Raw genomic sequence first — 19,501 nt, 5'->3', positions numbered from 1 at the left:
TGAACACTAGAGCCCTGGGTGCCTATCTTTCTGAACTGGTTCAGATTCAGCTTCAAGATATGCAGTTTTCTTCATCGCGGGATCTGCTGAGCCTCTCTTTGCTCAGACTGTGCTTTTGCTGTCTCAGCAGGAACGCTGAGACACATGGTTCCGATACTGTGGCAGAGGTGGTCTCCTGGCCAACGTCAGCCTGGGGCACAGCTCTCACTGGCCTTTTCTGGCTTGGGCCCCTTTGTCATAACTCAGTCTCCGTCTGCCTCCATTCCACAAGCCCCTGCAGAGTGACAGCTGGGCGGGTCACAAAGGCAGGGGAGACAGGTTCATACTCCAGACACATGATTGCACTGGCTTTGGGGACGGAAGCAGCAGAGGTGTGGCTCTCAGTGTCCTTTGAGGAGCAGCAGGTGGGTAGTGCAGGAGGGTGCCTTGGAAGGGGCAGCTGGAGTGGGGGTTTTCTTCACCTTTGGGGAGAAACGGGAAGCCGCCCCGGGGAGATGAAGCCCTTTATCATGCTGCCCGGCTCCCTGTCGCCCTGGGCTCCAGGTCCTGGTGCGTGGTGGGGCCCGCAGGAAGGCCTGGCGCCTCTGCTGTGCAGGGCTCAGCACTGCCAGTCTTGCTGCAGGTCTCGCTCAGGCCACATGCCCCTAGTAGCCCCCTGGTTTCTTGCCTTGTTCCTGGTAACCACGAACTGGCTACTGGCCAGGCTCGAAGCTTCCCTGACACCAAGCTGTAGTCTCAAGTCCTGTCAGCTGTGTTCTTTCATCCTTCATTTTCAAACCCTTGGTTCTCCCCCTGGATTCTAGTCTTTTAGGAACAGGGCTTTCTCTTGTCCTTCAGGGACAAGAGCCTGTTCCACACCTGCGGGGTATCTGACACTGACCGGACTGTTCACCAGCTCCCAGCTCTCCCGAGGGAGTCCACCCATTGCTGCCCACTATTGAAGCTCCTGAGGCTGACCGCCCAACCCCAGCAACAGCCACGGCCAGGCCTCATTTCCTCTTCCACCCCAGTCCCAGGCTGACACTGCACATTCCCCACCCACCATCCACCATGACTTGAGGCTTACTGGCGACGTATGGGGGCCCCGCGGACTTCCTACTTCTGAGCTCCCCTCTGCTGGGCTCTTCCCACCTGTCCAGCCTGCTTTCAGATGCTGCTGCCCTGCTCCAATGGGGCAATGAATGGGGTATTGGGTGTCTCCAGGACGACCAGTCCTCCTGCCAACAGGGACCCTGCCTTGTCATCAGTTGATTCCACTGCGTGATGACAAGTCTGTCCTGCTGTCCAAATGAACAATTCACTTCAAAGCTAAGGCAGATCTCATTTGCTTTCTGGAAAGTACAGATTCCATTTTCCAATTGAACGAATACATGATGTCACTGTATGGTCACTCTGACCACCCTGTCTAAAATTTCAACCCCACCCCCCGTACTTCCTATCCCCTTTTCCTTATTCTTCTTCTTAGCACTTTTTACTAATATCCTGGATATTTTACTTATCTTGCTTATTTTATTTATTACTTATCCTTCCTGGTAGAATATAAGCCCCACGAGGGCAGGGATTTTGTTTACTTTATTATGCCTATACCCAAAGCAATTTCTGGCCCAGAGGAGTCACTCAACAAATATTGGTGAGTTAGATGAAGAAGTGCGTGGTGGATAAAGGGCTATGCCCACGCCTTGCCACTGGCCACCCCGGGCTGTGGGCATCCTGCTTCCCCCACCCACCCACCCGGCCAGCCTTCTGAGCCGCCAACGCGCAGCACTCACCTTCAGCTTGTGCTCGTGCTCCTTGTTGACGCGGGCAAGCAGCTGGGCTTTCCTTCTGTTGAGGGCGTCGATGAGGGCGTCACACTGGGCCACCAGGCAGGCCTCGAACTCCACGCTGTTCTCCTGCGGGAGAGAGCACACCTCCCCGCCGTCAGGAGCCCGCGCCTCCGGCTGCGGGAGGAAACAGCTGGCCCGTCCCTCTGCAGGGTGGAGGTCCCCACTGAAGGGAAGGAAGAGGGACCCTGTCCACAATGCACATCTGACATCTTAAAAATTACCGGATACATGTCATTCTGTAGTGGTTGTGTTTTGCTTTCGATTTAGATGAAAAAGGATAAATGTCACTCGATAAACTTATTTTTATTAAGAGGGAATCACCTGCAAGGCTTGAGTTGTATTAAATAAAATAAAGCTTTGTTTGCAGAGTTGAACGTGAATCCTTTTGAGGGCAGGCCTGTGTCCGGCTGTGTGTGGTGGCAGGTGGCCTGTAGAAAGGCTGGTGGCCTGAGGGAGTGGGGTATTGTTAAGGCACAAGATATGGAAGAATCAACAAGTTCAAGAAAAGAAAAAAGAGAATTGCAGTGCTTTTCAATAGTAACCAATCATCCAACGACACTGGAAGTTTACAAGAATAATCGGGGGCACAAGTACTTGCTCTTTTTGTTAAGAAAAGCAAAGTGAATGCGAACAAGCAGGTTATTGAGGTCGGACAGGAGCCAACAGCTTGTGAGGGAAGTGTAACCATGTTCTAAATGAGCAATAGCTTCCCCATGATGTTTAAATTGAAGGCTAGATCTCAATTTTTAAAGTTAATTTAAATCTGTATATGCCACAGCCATTCATTTAAAGCAATTCTCTCACTAATTGATAAGCATTCATTGAAAGTAATCCTTTCAATCAATTGCATATATTATTTTGACTCTCAAACTATAATCTGAAAAACTATTGTAATTTATAGCAAGTGAAAACTAAATACTCGTGTATAATACAACTGAGTAAACTGTAAACTTGGGGACTGGCAGGGAAGAAATAGCTTAGCTTATTAAATTTTAATTTCTACCAAAGTCATAGAGATCTGCATCTCTCTCTTAATAGAAGAATCTACTGATACATACATATTTGCGATTGTTTTCAAAGACAAGGTCTTCTTCATGTAAGGCGTGTATTAGTAACTGCTTGAGGAATGACTTCATGGGCAATTGCTTTTGAGTTCTTAGAGAAGTCTCCTGGAAAACATCACTTAAGAGCTCCCTATGTCCCACACAGGGCAATATTGGGAGGGTGGGGGAGCTTTTTCCTCATAGGCTCTGATTTAGACCGGAAAGAAAGCTTTGTCTGATGAAGAGGGGAGATTCAGAGGTGAGTCTGGGGCTGCATACTTTATGCCAGCAAAAGCAAAGAAGGAACTTTACTGCTCTGGAAAATGAAGGGAGTGTATATCTGTTAGGTTGTTAGGGAATCAGAAGTTTGAACATAGGCATATATGCCAAAAATAGGCAAAGAAATCAGTGACATGCTTTGGAAGGCTGGCTTACATTTAAAAAGCCATTTCTGCCTTAATGTGGGTTAATTCTTTGCTCAGAAAGACAATTTACTGGAGGCCAGAGCTCAGGTTACCTCTGTGAGGCAAGTCTCAAAACATAAGAATGGTAAATAGTGCAGAAAGTCTCTTCAGCATCTCATGCGAATTATGGCTTCTCCGCTTTAGCTACAGGGAAGAATTCACCAGCTTCCAAATACTGGCTGATCTGTTGATAATTGTGTCCAGATTAAGCAATCTGAGAATATAACCACCAGGAGATTATGGTTGAAAAATACTTAAGTATTTAAGTAGAAGAGAAGCCTTACTATGGGGGCAGGAAGGAAAGAAAAAGGAAGAAAAAAAGGGAAGAAAGGAAGAAAAAAAAGTGTAGCTTGTTTATTACCATCAGATAAGATATAATCATTGCAAGGTGCTTTGGGAACCTATAGAGTTTTTTTAAAAAAGACTTTATTTATTTATTCATTTTAGAGAGGAGAGAGAGAGAGAGAAAGAGAGAGAAGGGAGGAGCAGGAAGCATCAACTCCCACATGTGCCCTGACCAGGCAAGCCCAGGGTTTTGAACCAGCAACCTCAGCATTCCAGGTCGATGATGCTTTATCCACTGCGCTACCACAGGTCAGGTGCAGGAACCTACAGAGTTTAAAAACTCAACAATAATGACTCTAAATTCACACATACAAAATTGACCTCTTTCTCAATACAGAGCAGAGGAGAATTAGGACCTCTGTGTGGAACACAGGAACCACTTGGAAGATTGGGCTCATTCTAGCTCGTTAGCAAGCATAACCACCTTAAATAGGAGTATGCTTGAAGTTGGTCTGTATGTGTGTTTGTGTGTATTAGAAGAGACAAAGCAGAGGAAAAGAAATAGGATTTTCCCCCCACAATACATAAGAATAAAAGAAAAGAAATAGACAAACTCCCCCCCCCCCCACATAGTTACATCTCAGCTCATGGGAGTTTGCTGTCTGTCCCAGGGGCTCTGGTACCTGGATCTGCTGGACCATGTTTCGGAGCTGCACCAGAAACTCCTTGGCTTCTTTGGCCCTGTCCGACAGCCCGTTCAGCGCCTGGGAGAGCTGGCTCTGCAAAGATGAAGAAGAAAACCATGGAGCTATGATCACACAAAGTAGCAGCAAGATCACACGGGCTTGTGTTGACCCGAGACCCAAGAGTCCTCAGATTCCTCTTGTCTGAGTCTGGCCACTTAGGGGACATTTGCACATGTGGATTAGATAACAAGGGCCTCCAGGTGCCTTCTGCAGGCTCCTCAGTAGTTTGTCCTCTGAAGCGGTGACAACTTTGGCCATAGCAGTCAAAGGCCCCCATCAGATATTTGCCTGTAGTTTCCTCATCTCATTAAGTAATGAATTCAGCAATAGTTTCTTCAATATTTATTATTTGCAAGAATTAAAAAAAATAGAGTCAGGTGATCTGATAATTATCAACATTATTTAGCCCAAAGGGCTACTGGTCTGGGGTTGGGGCAGAAAAAGAAGAGAGTTGAGAACAGGATGAGGGAAGGAAGGAAGCATCACAAGTGTGAGGCCCTGGGGCCATTTAAATAGAAAAGTAGATACAAAGGGCACCGCAACATTCTTCCTCATTAACATCCTCCCTCTCCCAAGTCCAGCCCTGCTGCTCCCTGGTCTTCCCCTACTGTCTTTGTGATTTCCCACACGGCCCCATCCGTATAGGGATGTAGTTCTGCAGTGGGGGGTGGGGGTACATGTCATGTCCAGGGAAGCACTTGCTTTCTCAGCCTCCCTGTCTGCTGGTAGCCACAGGACACATTGCTGATGGGTGAGACCCAAGTGGAAATCAGTGGGGGGCCGGTGGAGTCTGAGAAAGCCTCTGCTTTTCTGCTAACACAGTCCCAGTGCCGCAGGTGCATTCTTCTTCCCCTTGTGTTCCTGACTTAATGGCAAATGCCTTGTGATTCTGAAGAGGAGGAGGTAAACATGATAAGGGAGCAGGGGTGGAACGAGAAACAGACTAAGTTCTAATGGCATCTTTGGGCAGCCAAACCAACACTTGACATCTCCTACCACCAGGCTTCTCATGAAAACTAACTCCTAGTTAAGTCCCTGTACTGGACCTTTCCATTACTTGCAGCCATTACCATTACACTTGATACAAAACTCCATCGCCGAGCAGCTTGGGCGTATCCTTCCACCCCTCCTATAAACTAGAGACCAACTCCCTTTCCCTCATGCCTTCTTTGGAAACCAAAGTCCACTCTCCTCCTCTTCAACACAATGCCTCACCTACTCTTCCCTTTCAGTAAAAAAGGCAGAATCTTAAAATTATATCTCTTGGTCCTATGCATGTTTTCCTTTTATATTTGTTTTATTAAATACAAAGTTGGGCATCAAATCTCTGAGCTTATGCATGCCAAACGCTTGGTGGAAGCAACGTGGGTTAGTAGAAAGAACAAAGTCTTTGGGAAGGTTTAAATTTTGGCTCTGCTTTTTGCTAAGAGTGGCCTTGAAGAAGTTCATTTCTGGCTGAATTATCCCAGTGGACAAAACTGGAAATAATAATAATACTTTGTGGTTGGGTTACTGTTGAGGGTTTAGCGCATTCCTTAATGTGAAAGTTTCTATTAGTTAAGGGTAGTGGTTAAGGGAGCTATGCTGAATTTAAATGCTGCTGGTTACTGGCCATTCAAACTTTTACCCATACTTTTACTTTACCCATGAAATGAGAAAAATACTGATACTCTCGGGTGTTGTGGGCATTGCATGGTATGCAATACCTAAAACCCAGAATCATGCTGGTGATTGGTGCGTGCTTAATAAACGTTGGCTGTTATTAACTGTTATTTACCTTCTTCCTTCCTGTTCACAAATACCTGCTGATCAACAGGGGGCCTTTGAAGGGAAGATTTCTTTAGGAGAATATCCTTTATCACTTACTTGTGCCTTGATTTATGTACTCAGACTTTGGGAAGGACTAGACCAACAACACAACTGAGTGAGAAAAAGTATAAAATGAGCCTACATTTGCTGAAAGGGCTACTCAGTTTTTTATTACTAGGTCCTGGCTACACTATAATTTGGGGTAAAAGTTTTCTCCTCAAAAATTTTTTCCAGGAGTCCAGGGGATGAAGGGAGAAAGGAGGGTCTGTCTCGTTTGGAAAAACAAGCAAGGAAATGAGAGACATTTTCTTCTAAAGGAGAATTTGTTCACTGTTACTTTAAAACTCATAGTCCTTCTTTCTGAATGAGCAAAAGCAGGCTGGCAGTTTTCTTCCCCCTTTTATTTATATTATAAACTATGCCTTAGTATGGAGGCCGAGTATAGGAAGCCAAATTCATTCAGCTGCACAGAACTGAAGCTACCTGTTTTCTTGTATTCCAGCTTTGCAATTAATGATCTGTACAGTGTAAGTCAAACCTCACCCCTCTAAAGAATTGTTGACCAGGTGCTGCTATATATAATACTTAGAAAACAATTACGCTGTAGTTGACAAAGAATGCTGGCCTCATCCGCTCAGGATTTTATATGGCAAAGCAATAAGTGAACTGTAAAAATCTATTTATCTGCAGATTTCCTCTCTCTGTGTCTATGTTCAGTCCTAAGGATGGCTTCTGCCTGGCAAATGACTGTTCTGGTATTCGATAAACAGCTGTATTATAAGATAAAAGACCTCTGAAGCTATGCTAACTTGCAGAAATTGAGCAGGAGACAATGAAAAATCCTGGAAGCCATTTATCACTAGAAAGCACTCTGATTGTAAGGATTTACATGTGTGTTGTTTTTATAGGATTGTCTTTTGATCACATTTATAAACCACACCTGATGTAGAAGAACTTTATTATTGATTGATTTTGTTTCCCAGAAGCCTTTAAATTCCTACTCTGTGCTAACAGAGATGTTCTGTATTCAGGACCACAGAGCAGCCCTGCAAATTTATACCAGCATACTGACGGTGTAAATATTTAGTGTGTGTGTTCATTACGGCATCTTTGGCTGCATATGCTGTTGGAAGCTGTTTATAATATCTTAGCGATGACATTCTTATTTCTTGGACATCTGTTTTCCTACGTACTGAAAAGGTGTCATGATCAGAAAGCGAATGAGAGTGAAAAATGATGTAGCCGAAGAAACACTGACACATTTTCAGTCAAGTGCTCAGAGCATGCTCTGAATAACCAAGATCTCCCAGAGCGATGGCACGTTGTCCGGAGCTTGGGGAGAAAACAAAGAACTCCACCTCCTTCCCTCCTCTCCTGATTCCCCCTCTAGTTTCCATCTGAACTGGCTCCCCTTGCTGCCCAAATGACAGAATGTTACAGAATATTGGGAGCTCAACCTGGGAGTGCATATGGAGGATGTTTCAAAACCTATTGTTTAGGCTCAGCAAATGGGTAATGCAAGTCTCTGCATCCCGACCAAGTCCTTATTTGCCTGTGCATACACCCAGCCCAGCTGCTGAGCATGCCCAGAAAGAAGGCAAGGTCTCCTTTCCTTTTCCTGCCATGAACGTTAGTCATGTGTCATCCTCTCCAATCCCTCCCTCCCTAATTTACTATGATTATGGCATGGAGACAAATGAAAGGAAGCATCCTGGCCTACTGGGATCTGAAGTTACAAACACAACCTGGCTGCCTTCCCAGGGGAGCTCTGGGGCAATGCATGCCACTGGGGACCGTGGCCCGCTCCACCTCCTTCCCAGGCACCCAGCTCGATACGAAACACAAAAGCAAAGTGACAAGCCATGCAATTTTTCTTGAATAATGATTGTTTCTTGAAGAGATATTGATTTTTGAGTCTCACTACCTACTGGCATTATATAATTTAAGAAAAGCAAAAGCAAGAAATTATAACAGTTACAATATATTGGCCATGTATTCTAAGCCAGGAACTTGATGGGAGCTTTTACTATGTTCCCAGTGCAGTCCCAATCACCATCCTGCCATTTTGCAGAGGTTCAGGGAGGATACACCTGATTTCAGTTTGACCACTCACATATGGAACAGCCGCAACTCAAACCCTCATCTGATTCCAAAGTCGGCTCTGTGCTTCCCCCTCCCAAAGAAGCAAACCCATCCCTCAGCTGAGCAGGAAGGAACAAAGAGGCCCATGGTAAGAGCCTGTAGCCAAAGAAGATGAGGTGGTAAGGGATCATGAGTGATTATGAGGGAATTTAATGATGCTCAACAATCAGACAGTATGTAAACTGTAGCATGGCTAGTTTTTTTTTTTTTTGTTTGTTTGTTTTTGTATTTTTTCTGAAGTTGGAAACGGGGAGGCAGTCAGACAAACTCCCGCATGCGCCCGACCGGGATCCACCTGGCATGCCCACCAGGGGGCGATGCTCTGCCCATCTGGGGCGTTGCTCTGTTACAACCAGAGTCATTCTAGCACCTGAGGCAGAGGCCATGGAGCCATCCTCAGCACCCTGGCCAACTTTGCTCCAATGGAGCCTTGGCTGCGGGAGGGGAAGCAAGAGACAGAGAGGAAGGAGAGTGGGAGGGGTGGAGAAGCAGATGGGCGCTTCTCCTGTGTGCCTTGGCCGGGAATTGAACCCGGGACTCCTACACGCCAGGCCGACGCTTTACCACTGAGCCAACCGGCCAGGGCCTTGGCTAGTTAACCTATGAAATGTTCAACTTTCTTTTTCCTGCATAAAGATTTTGGTGAATTTGAAAAGCATCCCTGTCACAGAGAGAGGTCTCATGGGAGAGGGCAAGACACTTTGGATTGGGTCCAATGCTGGCTTTATCACCTACTGACTGGAGACCTTGGCAGAAACCAGGCTGAATGTGGAGTGAGGTAAACAAGTGGCAATTCACCAAGGGAAGCGTCAAGCGGAGGAAACCTCCAGCTGAGCTGCCCAGGACCCTGATTCTCCTTCTAGCTAAATTTCTACTCCTCCTGCCTGCACCCCTTCTGCCCCCACGAAGGGATCTCTCTTCTGGTTTCTCTGGTGGTGGGGGTTTCTGGATCAACCGAAGCCCCCGCTCACTGTAGTTACGGGGGAGGGAAGCCTTGGAGGCTGATCTGCCTGGCGGTGCCACCCTGTCTGCAAGCCCAGCAGCAGGGCCAGGGCAGTGAAGAGGCTGTGGTCTGCCAGCTGAGTAGCTGAGCGTGGGAACTGAAACACACAGTCTGGGGCGAGAGCCCGTGTGTGTGAGAGTGGCTGGCACTGTCTGTGGTTGTATGTGTTTAAGTGTGCAGGTGAATGTGAGCAAAGGGTGTGTAAGGGTGTGAGAGAGTATGTGAATGTGTGTGTATAGGATTTCTGATTAGTAAGGTAGGCTCCTGGCTAAGAGGAGTATCAGAGGAGGCTGGTGGGGAGGGATTTTGTCCGCCAAACTGCTGCTTATTTCTCACTTGCTGCGACAGTGATTCTCTCTGTGGCCAAACTCTAGCCAGACTCCTCTGAGTTGTGTTCTCAATTAGGCCTCAACTTTGGCCTATAAAGATTTGAACAAAATACTAACAGTTTCTAACAGCTCAAGGCAACATCACTAGGAGGACACTGCCCCCTCCCCAAAGTGCCTGTCTGAGAAAACTCAAGGCTGCCCAAAGAATTTGCTGTTTGTTCCAAGCATCACCTAAAGATAGGGCCCCGTCTCCCAGTCTGTGGGAGGGTAGGAGCCTAACCTCGAGGAGCAAACCCAGATGGGTGTCATATGAGCCAACTCCTCCTCCCCCCCTTTTGTAATTTTTCACTCACTGATTCAACTGAGTTCCTTCCCACCCACCTCCCTCCTCCATCATTCTCTCTTTAAAAAGCCCAGTCACCTCTGTACAAATTAAAGTTGAGATAGCTAATGCTAGACTCTTCCCTATTGCAAAAGTATATCACTGATTAGAATCTGTCCTTGCCACTTTACCTGGTCCGGTTTTGTTTATCTTTGGCACACCGGCTCTGACCTACCTGGAGGGCTGGGGCAATGCCTGGGCAGTGGGCAGTCCCTTCAACAGGCCCAGGTCAACTTTAAGGATGTGTCAGGAAGCATATTACTAGCAGATACAAGTTCCCCTGCCTAAACTGGCACATCTCTCACATCTGAAACAATCGCACCCATTTTATTGTGAACCTGACCCTGTAAGTTGTGTGAAGGATGGAAAGAAGGAAGACAGTATGTATCTTTAATCTAACCCTGGGTTACTATAATGCCCTTTCCCACTCCTTGGGGCTAGCCCTGCATGCACAAGCACACACCCATTCACCCCAAAGGCCTGTGCAGAAGGCCATTTCCTCCTTTTTAAATGTTAAAAAACAATTTAAATCCAAACATTCTGTTCTAGTCAATCTTTCAACCATTAACATGTACTAAAAATGCCATTATTTCATCAGATTGTAGCAATTGAATGAGATAGGTAAGGCAATGGGACCAATATAGCATTGGGGGTAAGAGACAAACTCTGAGGTTAGATGGACCGAGGTTTAAATGCTAGCCTTTGACTAGCTGTGTGATCATGGGCATACTACCTACCTGTAGTGGATAATGTGGTGCTCTGCCCAGATCCCTGTTTAAAGGCCCATACATGCTTTAGCCAGCTGCTGGGATGTCACTATTGATAGATTACACTAGACATCGCTCTTGCCAACAGGCAACTGCATTGTTCAAGGCTATGTCCCCTTCTGGGGTATACCATGAGTATGAGTGACTGCTGGGACCCCCTTGCCTCAATTTTTTTTTTATTGTATTAGATTTATTGACGGCTATACACTTCATAGGCAGAGTACATAGTCTATTGTTTTTAATATATTTTTAATTAATTTTTAAAATTTATTTTGTTAACATGGATTCAAGTGGCCCACCCTCAACTCCTAACAATGTGCCCGCCATTATACCCCCTTTGCTTTCCTCCCCCTGACACCCTCCCCGCCTTCCCTCTGGATTTGCTGTCCTGTTATCTGTATGTGTGTTATGTAAAAATAATTTTGCTAATCCCTTCACCTTCTCTGATCCTGTTCCCTCATCCCCCTTCCCTCTGACAGCTGTCCCTCCGCTCCCTGTGACCTTGCCTCTGCTTCTATTCTGTTCCTCAGTTCACTTTGTTCATTAGATTCCACATACAAGTGAGATCATATGATATCTGTCTTTTTTTGCCTGGCTTACTTCACTTAGTGTAATCATCTCCAGGTCCATCCATGCCATTGCAAAAGGTAAGATTTCCTTCTTTTTCACAGCCATGTAGTATTCCATTGTGTATATATACCACAGCTTTTTAATCCACTCATCCACTGATGGACACTTGGGCTGTTTCCAGAGCTTGGTTATTGTAAACAATGCTTCAATAAACATGGGTGCATATCTTCTTTTGAAATAGTGTTTTGAGATTCTTAGTATATACTCCTAAAAGTGGGATAGCTGGTTCACAGACCAGTTCAATTTTTAATATTTTGAGGAAACTCCATACTGTTTTCCACAGTGGCTGCACAAATCTACATTCCCACCATCAGTGCAGGAGGGTTCCCTTTTCTCCACATCCTCGCCAGCACTTGCTGTGTGTTGACTTGTTAATGAGCGCCATTCTAACAGGTGTGAAGTGATATATCATTGTGGTTTTAATTTGCATTTCTCTGAAGATTAGTGACTTTGAACATTTTTTCACTGGCCATCTGTATGTCCTCTTTGGAGAAGTGTCTATTCAGTTCCTTTGCCATTTTTAAATTGGATTGCTTACCTTCCTGGTGTTGAGTTTTAGAACTTCTTTATAAATTTTGGTTATTAACCCCTTATCAGATGTATTGTCAATTATGTTCTCCCATTGTGTGGATTGTCTTTTTATTTTGTTCATGGTGTCTTTTGCTGTGCAAAACTTTTTTGGTTTGATATAGTCCTATTTGTTTATTTTGTCCTTTATTTCACTTGCCCATGGAGATATATCAGCAAAAATATTGCTTTGAGTGATATTGAAGAGCTGACCTCCTATGTTTTCTTCCAAGATGTTTATGGTTTCATGATTTACATTTAAGTCTTTTATCCATTTTGAGTTTGTTTTTGTAAATGATGTAAATTGGTAGTCTAGTTTTATATTTTTGCATGTGCCTGTCCAATTTTTCCAACACCATTTATTAAAGAGACTGTCTTTACTCCATTGTGTACTCTTGCCTTCTTTGTCAAATGTCAGATGACCATAAAGGCATGGGTTTATTTCTGGGTTCTCTGTTCTGTTCCATTGATCTGTATGCCTGTTCTTATGCCAGTACCAGGCTGTTTTGAGTACAATGGCCTTGTCGTATAACTTTATATCAGGAAGTTTGATACCTTCCTCTTTGTTCTTCATTTTCAAGATTGCAGAGGCTATTCAGGTTCTTTTTCGGTTCCATATAAATTATTGGAATATTTGTTCTAGATTTGTGAAGTGTGCCATTCGTACTTCAATAAAAATTGCACTGAATCGATAGATTGCTTTGGATAGTATAAACATTTTAAAGATGTTAATTCTTCCTATCCACAAACACGGTATATGCTTCTACTTGTTTCTATCTTTATTGAGTTCTTTTTCAATGTCTTATAATTTTCCAAGTACAAGTATTTTACCTACTTGGTTAAATTTATTCCTAAGTACTTCATTTATTTACTTATTTTTGTAATAGTGAAGGGGATTGCTTTCTTTTTTTTATTAAATTTAATGCAGTGACATTGATAAATCAGGGTACATATGTTGAGAGAAAACTTCTCCAGATTATTTTGACATTTGATTATGCTGTATGCCCCTCACCCAAAGTCAAATTGTCTTCTGTCACCTTCTATCTGGTTTTCTTTGTGCCCCTCCCCTCCCCCACCCCCTCTCTCTCCTTCCTCGCCCCCTCCCCACCCCCCCATTAACATCACATTCTTGTCCATGTCTCTGAGTCTCATTTTTATGTCCCATCTATGTATAGATTCATATAGTTCTTAGTTTTTTTCTGATTTACTTATTTCACTCCGTATAATGTTATTAAGGTCCATCCATGTTCATGTAAATGATCCGATGTCATCATTTCTTATGGATGAGTAGTATTCCATAGTATATATGTGCCAAAGCTTTTTAATCCACTCGTCCTCTGATGGACACTTGAGCTGTTTCCAGATCTTCGCTATTGTGAACAATGCTGCCACAAACATGGGGGTGCATTTCTCCTTTTGGAGTAGGTCTATGGTGTTCTTGGGGTATATTCCTAATAGTGGGATAGCTGGGTCAAAAGGCAGTTTGATTTTCAATTTTTTGAGGAATGTCCATACATAGAGGCTGCACCAGTCTGCATTCCCACCAGCAGTGCAGGAGGGTTCCCTTTTCTCCACATCCTCGCCAGCACTTATTCTGTGTTGTTTTGTTGATGAGCGCCATTCTGACTGGTGTGAGGTGATATCTCATTGTGGTTTTAATTTGCATTTTTCTAATGATTAATGATGTTGAGCATTTTTTCCCTTGCCTCAATTTGAGAACCCTAATGGGCAATCTCAACTCCAGAATTCCCTGCAGGACCGGCTGAGGCCACTGCAGGCCACTGTTCTCTCTGCCTCCTTACTTCTTACTTCTTTACAGGTGGATCCACTGAGAGCACCCAGCAACTAAGCATTCCTATGAAACTGAGTTTGTGTCCTGGAATCCAACCTAAAATACTAAACTTTCTAGGCTTAGTTTCCTCATCTGAAACATGGGGATAATAACAGTACCTATATTATAGGACTGAGGTAACAGTTACATGAAATCATGGGTAGAAAGTTCTTCTATACAACACCTGGCATATATAAACATTTATTTAATAAGTAGTATTATTTTTATAATAAAAATTATGTTAAAATATACATATATATTATTAGAAAAATCTGTCATACCACATATCCCAATTTGGGGTTTGGTCAATTACAGTTACTCAGACAGTGGGGTAGATTGTAGTATTGTTCACAATGTTTTGCCTCCATCCCCATTTTTGCCACATGACTGGCAGGGCCTCCTGTAAATGGAACATGTGTCCCTGGTCCATTGTCATCCTCCTCCATATGATCTGCTTTGGCCTAAAGAGGCCTTGTGATTTTCTGCCAGCTCCTTTGCTTTTCTTTTTTGTCACATGAATCTGGTAGTGTGTTGGTAAACTGGCTCTCAAAAAACAAAAATACTGACTTAAAGTGCTTGCCAATTATCATGGTGTAAATACAAAGTTCATTTTAGGTCACCCAAATTGTGGAACATAAAGCTGGGAAGAGATGGACACCATAAATTCTTCTGTGCTGTGAGCTGGTATGAGCCAGGCCAGCATAGCATGGGCATGCCCCACCCTGTCTGCGGCCCTCAGAGAGAAGGCATGTAGAACAGAACTTTTATACTATCACCTATGAAACTCATAGGAACAAGAAATAAACCTTCATTTTACAAGCCACTGAGATTTTGGGGGTTGTTATGATGTAAAACTAATATAGATAATAATTATAATTTTTCCCATCATGATTTATTAATTTAATCACTATTCATGGAGTTTCACCATGGGCCGGGCACAGTGCTTCATGCTAGGAAAATCATGATATAAAGAAAGTAAACACAATCCCTTCCCTCAAGGAATCATCATTGCCCTGAAACAAACCCCTCTTTTGAGCTGAGTATGTCCATTTAAAAGTACTCTCCTATAGGATTTTTAATGAAGCAGAAGAAGACTTGAATATTCCAACCCACAACAGAAATGTAACTTCTCCACCTCTCAGAGCAAAATGTGAAATATCTGCTTTACTAGCAAGATCCGGCCAGGTCGGCCACAGTTTAATTTCCAGAGATACTCTGACAGCTTTTAAAGTCCATCAAACTGAAGATGTTTCTCTGCCTTAGACAGGAAGGTCTGAAACTGGAAATGCAAATCAACAGGGCAGGTTTTTTTCAGCAGTAAGATAAAAGAGCCACCTTTTGCCTTACAATATAGCAAAACAAACAAATAAAAAAAGAAACAAACCCAAAATGAAAAAACTAGCTTCCCCCAATGATCACAGTTTCTTAAGAAAAAATTGATTTGCCATGTCTCTGTTGCTTTTTTTTTAGAGTGCTGGAGGCTGTAAAAGAATTCATGCAGCAATTGTGATTGAAGGCATGAAACTTTAATAAAGTGGGAGGCACACAGGCTGTAAGGTCAACACCACCGTGCCCAAGGCTCTGTCAGGGAGCATGCCTTTCTGTGGATATTCTAAACCATGATATGTCTGTTGTTAGGCAGTTACTAAGTATTTACAGCCAAGGATAAAAAATATGCCTTCCCTGGGCTAAGCCTTTGTGTAAATATTGGATTTCACATCCTGGAGAGGTACTATAGGATAGATCTCCTTTGTGCAAATGTTGCCTTTCCTCCGGAGAATTCTAGGCCAACCAGCGGGCTCTGGCTCCCTTTCCGGAAGGCTGTTTACTCTATGGACCCTTCCAGTTGTACCCCTTCACGTACACAATTCATGGTCCACTGTGTTCTTCCAGGTGCTGTAGCATTCTGCTTTGTTCACTACCCCCGGTGAATGGTGTGAAGAAGAAAAACAGACTGGAGATCTATAAATTTTCAGTTCTCTATAGTAATTAAGTGCCCCAGGTAGAAACTCTGTCACAAACTGAGTAAAAACATGCTCTTAGAAATATGTATATGTGATAAAGTGAAAAAATCACTGAACTATTTTCCTATAGAAATGTTTTTACTATGCTCTTTTGGAGACTCAAATGTTAAAGGCTAAAGCAAAAATGACTTTTTTGTTTCTTCTTATTTATGTACTGGTTATACAATAGCTCAAATGGAAACTTGACAGGAGTTTCCTCCCTCCCTCCCTCCCTCCCTCCCTCCCTCCCTCCCTCCCTCCCTCCCTTCCTTCCTTCCTTCCTTCCTTCCTTCCTTCCTTCCTTCCTTCCTTCCTTCCTTCTTTCCTTTCTTCCTTCCTCCTTCTCTCCCTCCGTCTCCTTCTCTCTCTCTCTTTCTCTTTCTTTCTTCCTTTCCTTTCTCTTTCTCTCTTTCTTTCTTTAATTTATTGGGGTGATATTGGTTAATAAAATTATATAGGTTTCAGGTATATAATTTTATAATATATCATCTGTATATTGTATCATGTGTTCACCACCCCAAGTCAAGTATCCTTCCATCAGCATTTGTCCCTCCTGTATATACCCTCTCCTTACTCTTTCCACACTAGTGATCACCATGCTGTTGTCTATGAGTTTTTGTTTTTTCTGCTTAATCCATTCACGTTTTCACCCAGTCTTGCCACTCCCTCCCCTCTGACAGCTGTCAGACTGTTTGCTATCCAGAGATGATTTCTTATTCATCCCCTCAAATTTCCAGTGATGAGAATTAAATAACTGGTGGGAGAAAGACTTTCTATTTGTTTTAAGAAGCAACTTTTTACCCCTTATTTCAAAAGCAGAATATGCTTATTTAAGAAAAATTGGAAAATAAAAAGACTTAAAAAAACCCCATCAATATGTCCAGCGACACATTATTTAACAGTCATTTATAGATAATGAACGCTTTATGTTTATCTTGTGAAATCTTGTATACATTTATAGGCAGATATATATGTCTTTATATAACATAAATGAACACAATTGAGAACATGTCATATGCCCATTGCTCTCTTAAAATCTACTCCTTCCTTAAAAATTTTTATAAATTTATTTATTGATTTTAGAGGGGAAAGAGAAAGAGAAAAGGCGAAGGAGAAAAAAGGAGAGAGAGAGAGAGAGAGAGAGAGAGAGAAACATTAAGTCATTGCTCTACTTATATATACATTCATTGGTTGTTTCTTGTATGTGCCCTGACCAGGATTGAACCTGCAACCTATACATATTTTTTCATCTCGTAAATATATGATTACTCCATTTATAATAGCTATATAACACTGATGAAATTTGCTAAGTGGTAGGCACTGCTTGGAATGTTTTACACATATTAACTCATCTTTTCCTACAAAACAACCCAGCAAAGGTGGGTACTATTATTATTCAGTTATTTTTATAATGATAGAATTAAGGCATGGGAGGTTAAGTGGTCCAAATTCATAAAGTTGTTAGAAAGCAGAGCAGAGATTCAAATCCAGGAAGTCTGTGGCCAGAATATATTCTATTAATTGCTAAGCTGTAGGGGAACCCCTGTGTAGACACATCATAGTTCATTTAACTCATCTCTTATTTTAGGATATTTAATTTGTTCCCATCTTGTTGCAAAGAGCTGAAATAAAATTCATGTAGTAAATATATGAACACATCCTTGATTATTCCCATTTCCAGAAGTAAAACTGCTTGATCAACAACCTTTCAAAATTTAGAGTTTTAAAAATCTTGTTATCTAAAGGTCCCTCTGGGTGGCTATTAAATTTACACTCCTGCTCAGGGTGATGAGAATAATACTTGCCTGTATTACTTACTCCAAATGTAATTTATATTTGTTTTTGTAATCTGATAAGTAAGAAATTGAATCTCATTTTTTAAATCTGCATTTTAAAATTACCAGGTGGTGTTTTTTTTTTTTTTAAACTTCTTATTGATCTTTTCTTTGTAGTTAAGGTGTAAGTTCTCATTGGTATTATTTTCAAAGCACTTGAAAGAGGTACTAGACCATAGTGTTTGTTAAACAAATTATTTTCTTCTGATGACTATCTGTAGACATCGCTGGCCTAATCACATGTTTGTTTACCAAGAAAGCCTTAGGGACCTCAGATTGGAAAATGATCTGGAAATTTTAAGGTGGTCTGTTGAAGAAGACGTGAAAAGTCATCGACTGTTCTTTAGAATTTACTGTATAATCATTACTTTGTGGATAGATGCATGTGTATGATAGTTTCTGGTAAATATTCAAATATTCAATGGGTGTAAGAGAAGATATATTCTCTTCTTATAGGAGAGGAGATAGATAACATAAGATATTTATAATATAAACCTTTGTATGTAATACATTTGTAAATATAATTGAACTTGTTAACTGGGTTATTCAGAAACCCTGTAATTTTGTTTATTATTTGTCTACTACACTTATTCTAAAAGAAACAGGTGATCAAGTTTCTCACAAGGGTTGTGCTTTGATTATATTCTCCTTTATTTCTAGGAGTCTTTGCTTTGTGTAATCTGTGGCTTTGTTCCTTGTTATATCTTCTTTGTGCATTTATTTTATCTTTAACATTAGATCTTATCCTTTTATATTTCGCTTAGTTCTTTTGGTCTTGAACTTGATTTCACTTGATACTATTATATATACCCTCCTCTGTCTTTCTATCTCTCTAGCATAATTTTGCTTATGTTTTATTTTAAACTACAGTTAAAACTATGTTTGTTTTAAACTCAATCTAACGGTTTTTTTCTTTTATCATAGGGAAATTGGGCTATTTACATTCATTGTATTAATTGACATAGTTGGCTTTATCCCATCAATACTGTTGATAGAGGGTGGGGCAAAAATAGTTTTGTAATTGGCTGTATAGATTTGTATTGCTTTAGTAATCAATACTACCAGTCCGGATGGCAGAAGAGATTGACAGCCCTGTCACTGTAAGCACCATGGTGAGAACTAACAATTGCTAATAGCATGTATTCAGAAGGTTCCAGGGAACCAGCAGTTTTCAGTTCCCGTCCCAGCTAAGAACAGAATGGACAAACCACAAGAAGTTGGCTGACACAGCTTGACCTTTGTCTGCTGGCTCTGACAATTATATAACTTATAGATAAACATCATTTTCGTTTAAGAATTCTAGGAACTAACGTCAAAAGATCCTGATTCTGACCTTTAGGCATTCCAGCTTTGGGAGATTTGCTGAACTTCAACTGTGAAACCAGAATGACACACACCAGACCATCGCTTGGCCAGTTTTGAGGTCCTTATCAGAATAGACTGTGCTGGTCTGCACGTAGAGAACTTGTCAGCCCCCACCCCTTGATCTCTTTGTTCTGCTTTCCCTCTCCCTCCTTATAAACCCCTGCCTGCACTGAGAGGAGAAGGAAGGCTTTGGGATGGGAGCCCTCCATCTCCTCAGGCTGCTGGCTCTTTACTAAGCCTCTTTCCTTTGGCACCAGTACTTGTCTCTTGAGTTTGGCTTTTGTTATGGCAGGCAGTCGGACCTGAGTTCAGTTTCATTTTACAGCTGTTCAGATGGAAAACAATACAATAATTATTGGCCCTGGCTGGTTGGCTCAGCGGTAGAGCGTCGGCCTGGCGTGCGGGGGACCCAGGTTCGATTCCCGGCCAGGGCACATAGGAGAAGCGCCCATTTGCTTCTCCACCCCCCCTCCT

General features: G+C 42.5%; 1 protein-coding gene across 14 annotated transcripts in view; it reads right to left on the bottom strand.

Moving 5' to 3' along the window:
- Window positions 1–19,501, bottom strand: part of TRIM9 (tripartite motif containing 9) — a 111,136-nt gene that overhangs the window by 47,175 nt on the left and 44,460 nt on the right. For all 14 annotated transcript variants that reach the window (XM_066276063.1, XM_066276066.1, XM_066276070.1 and 11 more), the window contains exons 2-3: window positions 4,302–4,397; window positions 1,770–1,892 (exon numbers count right to left, since the gene is read on the bottom strand). In XM_066276063.1, the coding sequence (XP_066132160.1) occupies window positions 1,770–1,892; window positions 4,302–4,397 (219 nt within the window). The remainder of the gene's footprint in view (window positions 1–1,769; window positions 1,893–4,301; window positions 4,398–19,501) is intronic.

This window comes from Saccopteryx bilineata, chromosome 4 (genome assembly GCF_036850765.1).
Source record: "Saccopteryx bilineata isolate mSacBil1 chromosome 4, mSacBil1_pri_phased_curated, whole genome shotgun sequence".
Taxonomy (NCBI): Eukaryota; Metazoa; Chordata; class Mammalia; order Chiroptera; family Emballonuridae; genus Saccopteryx; species Saccopteryx bilineata.
Note: the sequence above shows the minus strand (reverse complement) of the source record. Positions and strands in the feature narration are given on the sequence as shown.